Genomic DNA, 14,490 nt, shown 5'->3' on the forward strand with positions numbered 1-14,490 from the left:
ACAGTATAGAGTTAAATTTAAAGACATTTTGTTCCTCATATAAAACCAACAACTTTTGAAATTGAACTTTTGAAAATTTTTCTGCTGTTTTGAGAATTTTTTAACACTCCGTATGTATATTCCAATTCAATGTTTTGTAGATACTCTAGCTATAGATAATATGTGTGTCTATGTTGTACTTGTACGTTGCGGCGCCCCAGACGATCTAGGTCACGCCATCTATACATATACAACTTACATTTATCTACACACTTTATGTGTTAAAACCATTTTACATGAAATTATTCTTTCTCTATCACCTTCTTCGAATCGTCAACCCTCATTCTTTCTTTCCAGTAATCTATTCGAGTAAGCTTCTGTAATAAGTGTAACTACTTAACTTGAAAATTTATTATTTGTTTAACCTGCGCTTTCCTATTTGTGAGGTTGAATATAGAACAATTCCCCGAACCTAAAATTTAGAATTGATTTTCAACAATGCAAAAAAAAGGTTAAAACAGGACATTTTACCAGAATTATAGAAGTATATGATAGGGTTCGGTTTGTCGAAGGAATTCTAGAAGAGACCAAAACTTTTTTGAGATAAGTTAATTTATAAGTATTTATAAGTTAATTTTAATAATAATTTCTTCACATTGACTCCAAATTGTCGTTAACAGAAAGAAGTATAATTAATGTCTTAAAGCAATTGTTATTTTCATAAGTACAAAACATTCTCAAATATAGATAGATATTTAGAATTATATTATGTAATACATACTACGTGATATTTTTATGTATAATTTTAAAAATATATCATTATGGTTTAAGAAATTTTTTGAAAATTATTCAATTAAAAAAAAACTTTTTACACTTTTAATTTGCTTATTAATAATGAATAAAATCATTTAAAACAAATGAAAGCAAACAATTGACTAAATTAATTGTAGAAATACCCTCTATAGAAAGTATTGATTGGCAGTGCTTGCATTATTATTTTTATAAATTAGAAGAGTTTAAAAAACCAACACAATTATGGCCACCATTTATTTGCTTTTCGAAAATTTTCGTAAATATTTTCTAGAATTTTATTCGTTTTTCGAGAATGTTTGAGAATGAACAAGAAAGTTTTGTCCTAATTTGTATCCTCGCGGATAAACAGTGATGTTAATGAAAAATGTTTCAAACAAAAGTTAACATTTTTTACATTTATACTCTTGTCCTATTTCCAAGGGCTTATCAGATGATTTCTACGGATCTAAGACCTTGACCTATGTATATGAACTCAACCTCACTTTTTTTACGCCCCGAACACGATATGAAAATGTCAGCTTGATATCTCTTTTCGTTTTTGAGTCATCGTGATCACAGACAGACAGACAACCGGAAATGGACTCTTCAGGGGATTTTATGCCACCTATAACAAAATTTTGTTCTTAGCATCAATATTAAAACTTGGGTCTAAATTTAGTATACCTGGATATATATTACATATATACAGGGTATAAAAATTAGTTGGACATTATATGAACATGTGACCTAACTTTCATCAGTTAAACAAAAAATATAAAAAACACGAAATATTGAATAATAAATATAATAGAGAATAATTTATACGAATAATTTCGTTTAATAATGCAATTATTATTTATTTTTACTTCGTTTTTACATTAATCTATATTAAATATTAATGATAAAAATTATAAATATTTATGTCAAGACATCATAATCATAATCAATAAATTTTCTGTTAATTATTTAAAAAATTTTATTTCCTTTTTATAGACATTTTAATATTTTAATATTTCATGATAATTATTATTAAGGACGTTTCCATTTGATTATTAAATTATTATAGGGCAGGATATTGGGCTTAACAGTGTAGGCAGGTGGGAAGGGCTGACGCTTAGACTTACACTGTTTTTTTTCGTGTCTTAAGACAAAAAAAAAAGGTGTTATAAGTTTGATCGCTATGTCTGTCTGTCTGTCTGCCTTCCTGTGGCATCGTAACGACTAAACGGATGAACCAATTTGGATTTTTTTTAATTTTTATTTTGAAAGGTAATTTAATGGGGAGTGTTCTTAGCTATGTTTTAAGTGCAGTGTTAAGGTTACGTACCAGGAACAATTGAAAAAAAAGCGATGGTCCTAAAAATGGTTCAATTTGGAGAAGGTTGTAAAGAAAAAAGTAATTTAATGGACAGTGCTCTTAGATACGTTTCAAATGCGAGTTTAGGGTTCCGTACCCGAAAAATTTCTCGGGATTTTTTAAAATTTTGTCAATTTTACTTGTTATAATAATCTCTCAACCAAAATTAAGTGAAATTCGTGGAGATTTGCATACTCAAGCATTTTTAGCTCCTAGTCTAAGTATGCTCTATTCGCACCGTGCGTGAGTTTTTACTTTAATTATAGAATTGTATGGATTGCATTTATGACTTACATTGAAAATTTAATATTATTGTCTCACAAATTTAAATAAATAATTATGATAATTTACATTTGAAAAATAATATTTGTGCAATTTAATTTTTTATTTTCACAATTTTTAATGCATTAAGTTTAATTAATTAGTGTTTTTCAATAATTTTATTTTGACATTTTCTATAATATTAACATGTAAAGAATTGCAAACTAGTCATAACAGCCTCCTTTAACGCCAAAATTTTTCACTGGCATCGATTTTATTGTCCCTACCATGACTACGCATACAACGAATATTACAGAACCTGTATGTTACAACTAATATAAACTAAATTACGATTCATTAAAATTTTTAATAAAATTAGTTTCACTATATCCTATCTATCCCATCTAGTAACTTTGCAATATATACCTAAATTAATTTATATACATCGCATATGTACTAACTACGGAAACGTATAAATTTTCTATTTTTGATATCAAAACGTAAGTTTAGTATAATTTTCCCTAATAACTTTTACGTATAATTTAATTACACGTTTATTTTAAATACATTATACAAGGCGTAACTATAATAGCATTATATGCAGATATAGTATACTATAGTGAAACTTCATAATACTAACAATCAATTTATCTTATGTTGTTGAATGAATTTTCAAATTTACGTAATTTGAATTACGGTAAGAGTAGGAGAATTATTTTGAAGTCCTATTAGATTTTAATACTAAGAAGAGTCTATCTAGCAATAATAAAAAGAACTATAGTTTGCAATGCCCATAGATACATAATATTTAACAAAAATGTTTGTTTACAATATTTTAAGCCATACATTAATGTAACAATTTTTACAACACAAAGGAGGGGAGTGGATAACAGCCATTTTCCGTGTTTTGATTTTCAACTTTTACTGAATGCATTTGTATTCTTAAAGATGTGCATTTTTTTATTAAATAAGATTTATCTCGTAAATAATATATTAAGTTTTAGAAATTATTGCCAAGAAAGAAAGTATTTAGCCATTTTTTGTACATTTTTATTTCAAAATAATTATGTTTTATTTCAAAGTAATAAACTTCAGATTTAATGTTCACCGCAGTTAAAAGATTGAATGGAACAATAAAAAAGAAAGGTCCCGCGCATGGAGTCTACCTAAGACAGGAAAAATTGACAAGTGGTCTAGGAGATAAAAAATTTTGGGAACAATTCATTTAAACCATCAAATAAACCTCTTAAAGCTGGTGAAAATCGGGATAAAACCTGTTCATAAATGAATACCAGGTTGAGCCGATCATCTTCAATTTAATTTTAATCAAATATTCACATAAAATAAAGGCTGTGATCGTTTTAAACGCTTTATGTTTTATAAATGAATTTTAAAAATGAAGTGCACAAATCGATTATCCTCAATCGCATATTGATCTTTCCAAATCGCTTTTCCATTTTTCAGGTTTATATTTTTGAGGTCAGATGGAAAGATGTTTTAAATGAACCTAAAACGCTCAATGAGCGATTTCGGTCTTTGGCCTGAACATTTATACACCTTTATGTATATATTTAATTGAAGCTCTAACACGCGAATTATTATTCAGTTTTAGTTAGAGAGCTATCCATATGATTTACTGATGGTCATGGTTACTGTCTGCTGAACCTTAAATATGGTAGTAGGTAATGCCCGAAGTCGCCCTGTAAGGTTCTGCGAATTTCTACGTGAAATATTTCCTTCCAGGTGGGGATTTGACAAACTGACACTTATTGATGTTTCTGGAAACTGTCTGCTTGTTTGATAATTCATTAGATGTGATTCTGAACAGTCATCCTGTAAAGTTTGAACACAACAAGTGGTCCCAATCCGGAGCTGTGCCGAAAAAACCGATACTGTCACTAAGTTATGGTTCTGGAAACGGTCTGCTTGTTTGATACTTCATTCGAAGTGATTCTGAACAGTCATCTTGCAAAGTTTGATCCCAGCAAGTGGTCCCAATCCGAAGTTATGTCAAAAAAACATTTGACAAACAAAATGAACATTTTTGGTTTTGTCGGCATAGCTCCGTATTGGGACCATTTGCTGGTTTCGAACTTTGCAGAATGACTGTTACGTATCACATCTAATTAATTATCAAACAGGCAGACAATTTTTAGCACCACCACATAGTGACAGCTTTTTAAACTTTGGGGGGAATATTCGACGTAGAAATTCGAGTATACTTACAGGGTGACTTGGGGCATTACCTACTATCATATTAAAGGCTCAGCAGACAGTAACCATGACCATCAGTAAATCATATGGCCAGATCCAGCTCTCTAACTATTTTATTTGGTATTAAATTTCAAAATAATATATGCCATTCTACTAAATAAGGTACAAATTATTGATATCGAATAAATTTAGTATGTATTTTAATATTTTACACATTGAATGAGTATTAACTACGTACATACTCCACTCCCACGATATCAATTAAGCATTTATTATTTAGCAATGTATCAAAATATATATAATTAAAATCTATTTCCGTTTTGTTACCTCCAATTTCTCAATTTGATTAAGTGTTATGGAAAATAATCAAATATGGATGCATGGACGATATAATCGAACAATAAAAATTATGAAACTTTTATAGGACGAATATTTTTCATGATAAAAAAATTTCATTAAAAATCTAACAGGCTGAGGTTAGCCATCTTACGGCAGGTATGAGGTTAGCCACCTACCGTAACATGGCTAACAAAATCTAAAAGGCTGAGGTAGCCACATTTGTTCCTAGATACTACATCTTACCCTATTATAGCGACAGGCATAATGAATTAAAATTGAACTTAATAAATATTTGATAGCATCTCTGTCACCTCTAATAAATTTTTAAATTTAATTTACAAAAAGATAAAATTTTAAATGTTAATAGTTATTATAAAATTATAGTTTCAACAAATTTTTTGTAACACGCACATATATTGATCACACTTTCGAATGGAATGGGATACCGGTTTGTCATAGTTTTCAGTACAAGATCCTTTATTTAAAATATTTTTATTTGGGAAAATTTTTGAAAATATGAGACACTCAACCATGCAAAAAACTACTGGTGTGATTTTAATAAAATTGAATTTGTTTAATAGTTTATGGTCGACAAAACTAAATTTTCTTACAATACGTATATAATATTATTAAGCCATTATACTAATATATTCTATACTAATGACTATATTATATTAAGAGCTACGATGTTGAAGACCGAAACTGAACCGATAGTCGTCCTATTTTCGAAAAGACTGAAGGATGGCAGTGGTGGATTTGTCTATATTGAGCAAAATGTTATGATGACGCAAGGGAGGTGAACGCGGATGTAAGGTACACAAGGGCTTAACGCGGTAGAATTTATTTTTAAAATTTAAATTTCCCTGCGGAGCAGTCGAATAACGGCTAGTAATGAAATAATGAATATGGAAACGTGAAGAGGGTTGAAATTTAAAAAAACAGGCGTCCGTTCACCAACAAACAAAAAGATAATAAAAATACAGAAGTTAAAAAACAACTATGAAAATAATCAATTTATTTACCATATTTCTTATTCTAATAGAAGTAATGACTCTTCTGAATTTTCATGTTATTTATCATCACTTTAAAATTAGAATACGTCATTTGATGACAAGGGGGCTGGCAAACGTATCATTTTACACAAATAATAATTGAAAATGTTTATAATATTATTTAGTTTTATATATCAACAAGAATTCATTTAATTAATTAATTAATTATTAAATATAAAGTACCATCAATCCAGTTATTTATTTAATATATTTATTTCTATCCAATTTTATTTTATAATTAAATCAATGTTCCACTATTTAATTAAAATAATTTGATTAACATTGAAAGAAATAATGATATTAAATATCATTTATCAAGGGCGTATACACTGGTTCAAGTTATAACAGCAGTGCTTCCTCAAATGGTAGATAAAGTTAAATAAAATGATAATTTCTCAATTCACTTATAGCCAGTGCCGGTAATTGTCCTTTTCTAACTAGACACGGAGTGTAGAAATATAAGAAGCAATAATATAATTATATATTGGAAGCCTTTATTTTTTCAATTTATTTACGCAACACCGGTGCGTAATATACTACTCTTCTCCTACTAAATGTTTGGAAGCCTTTCACTGTATATTATCATTTAAGGATTTGCCACTCAAGATTCATAAGTACTTACTTTTATATAAATATTATCAACGATAATAAATGAGAACTCTAGGATATTTCGAAATAAATTTCGATTTTTTGCCCCAATTTCCTAGATCAGATATCCTAACTTAACATTAATTTATATTTTTATGCAGAAGCTTTTCTTTAGTTCATATCTTAGTCTTTTAGTCCATATCTTAAAATTTTGCATTTAAAATTTTTTTGGTGTCTTTATTCTTTTGTTGGCAATCGATAATTAATATTTAATTTTTTTGGTTACAGAGAATGTGAAACAATTGGAAAATTCAATCTAAATGCTGCTAAACGACAGGCGACGTCCGTGTTCGCCAACAGTGGTCGCCTTAATTGGTTTATGTTTTTTCATGTCCATTTGGCATTTGAGTACATTTCCAAATGAAGTGTCTCCAACAACTACAAACACAGCTTTACTATCATCAATTCCATCATCTCAAATAGCTTCAATAACATCATCACAAGAACCGCCAGCATACGAAGCATTAACTAAAGAACAAGCACAACAAAAACAGTTCGATGTACAACAATTACCAATGTGGGATTACACAACGTTAATCAATTTAGATGAGTTTGTATTCGATATCATCAATTTACCATGTAACGATACAGATAAACCACCGCTATTATTAATATTAGTACATTCGGCGCCATTAAATTTTGAAAAACGTCAAACAATACGTCATACATGGGGACAACCACATAAATTACTGCGTTTACTATTTATATTGGGACGTGTTGAAAATTCAAAAACACAAAAGCAAATTGAAAATGAAAATCAAAAATACAATGATATAATTCAAGGTAGTTTTATGGATTCATATCGTAATATGACCTACAAATACGTGAGTGCGTTAAAATATTCTATATATCATTGTCCAGACGCCAGATATGTTTTAAAAACCGACGATGATGTGTTCGTGAATATGCCATTTATGATTAATTTTCTATCGTATACAATATCATCGTATGGAGCGAAAAAATTAATATATTGTACACCATACGATAATGCAACACCAAAACGATCGTATCGTAGTAAATGGCGTGTATCGTTTCGTGAATATCGTGGACACAGTTATCCGAAATATTGTCCTGGATGGGCAGTGTTACATTCACCCGATGTTATATTTAAGTTATATGAGGAAGCTCAACGTGCTGAATATTTTTGGATTGATGATGTACATATTACTGGCACATTAGTACAACGTGCAAATTTAACACACACCAGCTCAACATTAACATTATCGAATACGGATACGTACGATTTATTAGTGAAACAATCAAACAAAGATATGGATTTACATAATAATCCAATATTACATTTTCTGTTTGCAAAACCGAATTTATCACAAAATGAAATTGAAAAATTATGGTCAATTGTTCAAAATGTTGTGAACAGTAATAATAATACTTTGACTACATCAACGACAGATTTTATTGTTACGTGACATAAAATTTTATAAATTTAGTAAATTTATTATTAAATTTTAATAAACTCGATAACCAAAAGAAAAAAATGTGACACCAAAATTTTGATTTTCTTTTGATTTATTCAAATGCAAAACTTTTCACTAATCTGAAATTGATAATAATTTAACGAAGTTAAAACAAAACTTACGTATTGTTAGTAGAATTTGGACGTAAGTTGGTTCTTCAGAAAACTTTTTTCTCCAAATGGGTTTTGGACTTCAAATGAATTATTATTTCTACAAAAATATAAAGCGGAGTTAACCTTCAAAATGATTTTTGAACTTGCTGAATCCAAATTTAATACAAACATCAAGCAAATGTAATATAGCGACCGAAAAATATGCACTTAATTTTATAATAAAATTTAGCGCATTTAGAGCATTATTTACCACTTTTTTTTATGTAAAATTAATTCATTTGACCGGACTGTATCCAAGGCGATTTGAATCAAGAGAAAATTTTTTGAAGAAAATAAATCCTTTTACGTTCTAAAACCTGTTGTCCATTAATACATCCGGAAGAAAGAAAACTACAATATCCTTTGTTAAACCAGTGTAAATTTTAGATTCAAAGCCGAAATGAAAAACGTTTTTAACGAAAAATACAATTTATGATTCAAAGTTTGAATATTCAAAAAGAAAATCAAAATTTATATTAATCGTTTTTATACAGTTGAGTTTATAAAAAAATTGTACGTAATTATTGGTTATATTTGCGTTGTCGGAATTGTATAATACGCTTTAAATTTCATTGTTCTCTTTCATCAAAAAATGAAAGAGAGGCAGAAATAATGCTTATATCAAATCCGACAACGGACATATAAAGCACTTTGTATTTAAAAAGTAGCAAAAATTATTGTTATTGAATCATAGAAATTAATATTAATGCAATTTTTTCAAAGCTGGACTTTCCGATCTTTCTATAAAGAATTTATATCGCCTTATAAATGTAACAATATGGTAATTCACTGTATTATTTAGTAATTATTTTTATTTTGTCGAGATTACAAAATATGAATGAAAAATACTGCCATGGCACTATCAAACCAAAGAGAATTTTTCTTTAAGAAACTCTTTTCTAAAATATATTAAAAATGATTTCAGCTAAGCAGGCTGATGTCTCTATCTTTTGTTTTTATGTTTTCAGAGATATTATAATTATAAAAATTTTGCTACGCTCAGTGTTGCCGGACTATTTCGAACAAAGAGCCGCAGAGTTTACCTTTATAGAACGGTAGACTCTGTATTTTTACTTAAATTAATGCTATAAAATTACAAAAATTGTTTAAAATTATTTTTAAATCAAAATATCCGCCGAGGTTCCAGTGGTAGTTGTTAAGCATAATTCTTCAATAGAATAAATGTACCACCTAAATAATGAAAACAACTGATTAAGAAAAAAATTCTATAACGGCAGATCTAATCAAATCAAAGTAAATCTAGCTTTTTAAGGAGAGGTCTGCCTGCAATGATTTTTTACTCAATAATTTATTAAATAATATATCACCTACTTGAACTCTTTTTTCGATGGTAAAAATAAAATTTCTTATTTTCCGACAGATAGCCCTGATTACACTGAACAAATTTTTTAATTAATAATAGACTGTCTGAAAATGAACACAAATGTTGTCGTTCCAGTTTTGCTTTCCTTCTATTTCATTTGTATTTTTTTCGATTTCTAATTTATAATCTCTAATCTCATTTACGAAATTTTTTAAAAGATCAGTGAATTATTAATATTGTGAATCAAATTTTACAAGTATTAGACCAAATAAATTTAATTTGTATAAAAAACTAATTAATACATCTTGAATATTTTTAATATTAAATATCTATGATTTTTGAAACAGAAAAAGATATGAAAATGTTGTTGTGAAGTGCCTTTTCTAGGCCCTATGGGTGAATTTGATGACGTTGATGATAGTTTGAAAGGATTGTTGTAAGGCTAGTGATTGCCAAACGATATTATGGAAATGTATAATTGTATAATACATATATAATATGAAAGAATATATTATATTGTACCTATGTTCTAATAGATCATTATATATATCTTTTAATACAGTATATAAAATCACTGAAATGATTTTCGTACTTAATTGTACTTGGTAAATAAAAACAAGGCGATAAAATACAGAATATCGCAGCGAGTAGGATGCTATGGGGCTGATATCAGATGTATCATTTTTATCAGCCTCATGTTAAACCTTATCTCAATTTTTTTTTGTTTTCAATTTATATCGGAGTTGCTATTTGTTAAATACGAGATTCAGGAATTATTCGAACTTAAAATATACATAGTTTTATATTGATAATAATTTTACAAGAAGTGAATTGTAAACATTTTTATGACAAGTTATAATGATGGTAATGCAGGTTTCTCCTATACCCATCTGTGAGCTCATAAGATTTAACCATAGAGTTGTACACAAAGAGATTATATATATAGAGTGCACATTCGATGAAATTAATATTCCAAGATTAGAAAGAGATACAAAGAAAATTACTGTATAGTTATCTCTACTATAGACAGTAGATAGATTATAGATAGCTCTACCTTAGATCAGAGTCCTTCTCTTTCTAAAGTTGGCAGAACTTTTCAACACAGAAAGTATATGAATCGTGCAATCTATAGAGTGAGCATTCGATGAAATTCATGTTAAAATATTAGAAAGAGATATAAAGACAGTTACGGTATAGTTATCTCTAACTATTGACAGTAAATAGACTATAGAGGACTCTACCTTAGATCCGAGGCTTTCCCTTTCTAGAGTTGGCACAGCTTTGCAACACAGAAGGTATATGAATCGCGCAGTCTAGTATTACTACGTCTAAGGTTGTAAATCAGTAGATTATGCTGACATAAGACTGTGTGAGAAAAATGTGACATAAGACTGTGTTGGAAAAAGTCCAGACCAAGTTAAACACTAATTCTTTAAAAAAAATTTTTAGAAAAACAAATTCCGCTTGATAAAATTTTCTTTACAGGGAAATAATTGCCATTTTTTACAGAAAATTACCATTGTTGCGTACAACTTCCGTTTTAAAATAGTTCCAGTAAGGAAACGCAAACAAATTTTTTTTCTCTAGAAAAATGTATTGATGGGAACGTTGTTTTTTATATGCCACTAATGATCTATAAAACTTTAAGGCCTATTGTTATAAAATTTTCTGTTATTCAATCAAATTGAAATATTAAATTGATCACAATGTGATTCTGTATACTGTATAATAATAAACATGACTATTATTTATAGTTTTAAAATTAGGACGAATGTTATTAATTATTTATTTATTTTTTAATAATTTAACTGACGATTTTGAATTATAAATAATTTGATTTATAATATAAATAAAATAATAAATTATTTTTAATTATTGTAAAATGTGTTCTACTCTACAGTGGTGTATTTAGATTTATTTTCTTTAGAATGTAAATACTATTATTATTAGTTTTCAGTATAAGACTGTAGATTGATATTTTTAAGATTTAAATAATCCACTAGTCTTATTGGTTACTAAGACCAAAGAAATTGGTAATTGTACCCAATAGTTCAGACTCAATCAAATTTTTCCTTAGGTTAATTTGGAATAAAATGTAGAAATATAATAACTCACTGAATACACCACTAATCATGGAATTTTTGTTAAAAAAAAAAAAAAAATTTCAAACTAAAACCTCAACTAACAACTGCGTTGTTTTTTTACATCACTGAAAAATGCGAAATTTTGCTCAAAACTTATTCACAGTCTGTTAATTTAAGTTAATTTTTTGAACATGATAAACTCAAATAAGTGTTACTTATATACTTTTTTTTAAAAGTTTGTAACCGAAATAATTCATTGTAATTCATAGTTTCTTGCATTTCTGTTCAAAAGATAATAATCAAAAACAATGAGGATAGGAATAGCATTTTTTCACCTAAAATAACGGTGAAAATTATGAATTTTTGTATAGGCAATTATTTTTTTATCTAATTTAAGTATTCAACTTTACATATGGATAAGATTCATTTTCAAAATATTGCAGCAACAATTCGTCAAAGAGAGAGTACGTTTGTTGATTTTTTTAATAATTTTTGCTGATTGTTTCGTAATTATGATCCGTATATATCAAAATATTAATCGTTTCATTCGAATAATCAAGCTGAAATTTTATTAATAAACGGCTATTTTGGTTCATTGAGTCTTTCAATATGACACAAAACAATAAAAACTGAAAAGTATCGAAAATGTCTACAATAAGTTATAAGTTAAGATATTGATCGTTCACAGGTACTATTTTCACATAACACAAAAGTTAATAGTCGCCCCAAACCGGATGAAATAGGTTGTCTTGATTTCTATTACCCGAAAGTTTACTAAACAAAATTTTTGAAAGAAGTGTATTAGATATTTTGCATTAATTCCAACAGAGATTTTATATATATACAAATATTAATTTACAAAACCGGTAAAAAAAAAGGTGTTTCAGGTGCTGCGGCGTTTGAATTCAGATACCTCTCACATACGAGTGTTCTATTTGAGCTACATACCGTTTTTTTAATGATTCGAAATTTTACTGCCATAATTCTACAATACACTTTCATCTTCGTAAAAATTTTTTTCACAATTATCTTAGACAAATTATACTTATTTTTATAGGATTGTAAAGAATTTCTTTGTAGGAATGAAAATAAGCATTACAAAAAATATTTTCAGTATCTTACTTGCAATTAATTGTACTATCGGAGAATATTCGATACGATCTCTTAACAAATAATTTTTTTTTACAATCAATTGCATTTTAATGACGAACCAATATGCCAAAAAAAAATCTCAATATAATATTAGTAACCATATTGGTGTATTAAATTATTAATTTATTTCAAATTAAGTCTCTCACTTTGAAGAATGAGATATATAATAGGTTTTATATAAACTTTGTGGGTATAAAGTAAATTTTATTTAGAATTCAATATTTGTTAAAATTGAATTGTATGGTAATTTATTTATTTTTTTTGAAAATTTCATTTATATATCTTTCTGAAGTACATCATCATGAGCTATTTCGGCATTTCTTAGTTTAGGTATTTGATTTTCACAGAATTTATTTCATGACTTCACTTGTGTAAAAATCAAATACTAATCTTTGACTTAAAATTATCGTTGATACTTACCATTTTACATCACAGCCAAATGCAATTAAAATTTATTTTATACCTATAAAAATTGTTTCGTTGATCATGCTTATTAAAAATAGGGGTCCATTATATATATATATATATTTAATAGTACCTAAAATTTTCAAAAACTTTAAACCACTATATTTTTTGTAATATATTTAGGTAGAGCAAAAAATATTTGAATTTTATTATGTAAAGAAGTCGTATTGTACATATTTGCGTGACGAATTTATCTTCTGTATACAGTGTTTTAAAAGATATTAATTTACTCAAAGTTATATGTTTTGAATGTTTTAATCACTTGGTGCTAAAAACTAATCAATAGTTCTTCTAATTTAGATCAATTTAGCCTTAACACATGTAAAATTTGCATCATAAATCGATAGTACATCATTATATTGGCTCAGTTATAGATTAAGAAAGTAAGAATAACTGTAACCTATTTATAATAAATTGATAAGAAACTAGGTACGTAGAAAAGTATCATCTAATGTTTAGAGAACTATAAGTTTTTGTTCATCTTCCTCTTGTAAGAATTTACGACAATTATTCTTATAAATAATGTTGTTCTGCACTTCCTTTAGAAGTCCGCCATTCATTTTTAATAAAACTACCTTGCTGTCATTAAAGTGATATTTACACCATATAACATTCAAGAAATACTGATTTGACAGCATGAAATGTTGACAATGACATTAAATAATAATTTGATTTGAGTACTAATTAAGGATAAAAATCTGAAGTTCTTCTAGCCGAAGGCTGCTGTATTTTATACTGACGGATCTAGGAATAGAGGCTACAAAATGGTGCAAGATACTATTTTATCAAGAAATAGAAAATAATAATGGTGCTTTAATAAAATCAAGATGTACAAAACGTTTCTGTGACTGATTAATTTATGATTAATTGGCAAGCGAAAATAGAAGTATGTTTAATTTAACAATTATAAATGAACAAAAAACATATTTGATTAGTGCTTAGTTATTTCAGTAAAAACAACTTTTAAAGCGGTGGAAAAACATTCAAATTAATTTTCATTTGTCTCACACTAGAAATCATTCTTTGAAAAAAGCGTTTTCAATATACATAACATAATATCTGTTAATACCCTGTTTACGATTAATAAATTCGCTGTAGATATAATTTTTTAGTGAAAATAGATAGATGTACAGTCATAAATAAAATTTAACTCAATTGTTTAACACAAACTTAATAATCTGTCGCTTAAAAGGTGT

General features: G+C 27.6%; 1 protein-coding gene across 1 annotated transcript; it reads left to right on the top strand.

Annotated features, from left to right (window-relative positions):
• The first annotated feature begins 6,862 nt into the window (after window positions 1–6,862).
• On the top strand, window positions 6,863–8,069 carry LOC123296037 (beta-1,3-galactosyltransferase 5). The gene has a single exon (XM_044877499.1). The coding sequence runs from the start codon at window positions 6,903–6,905 to the stop codon at window positions 8,067–8,069; it is 1,167 nt and encodes a 388-aa protein (XP_044733434.1). The 5' UTR covers window positions 6,863–6,902.
• Window positions 8,070–14,490: the final 6,421 nt, after the last annotated feature.

The sequence above is a fragment of the Chrysoperla carnea genome, chromosome 3 (assembly GCF_905475395.1).
Source record: "Chrysoperla carnea chromosome 3, inChrCarn1.1, whole genome shotgun sequence".
NCBI classification, from domain to species: domain Eukaryota; kingdom Metazoa; phylum Arthropoda; class Insecta; order Neuroptera; family Chrysopidae; genus Chrysoperla; species Chrysoperla carnea.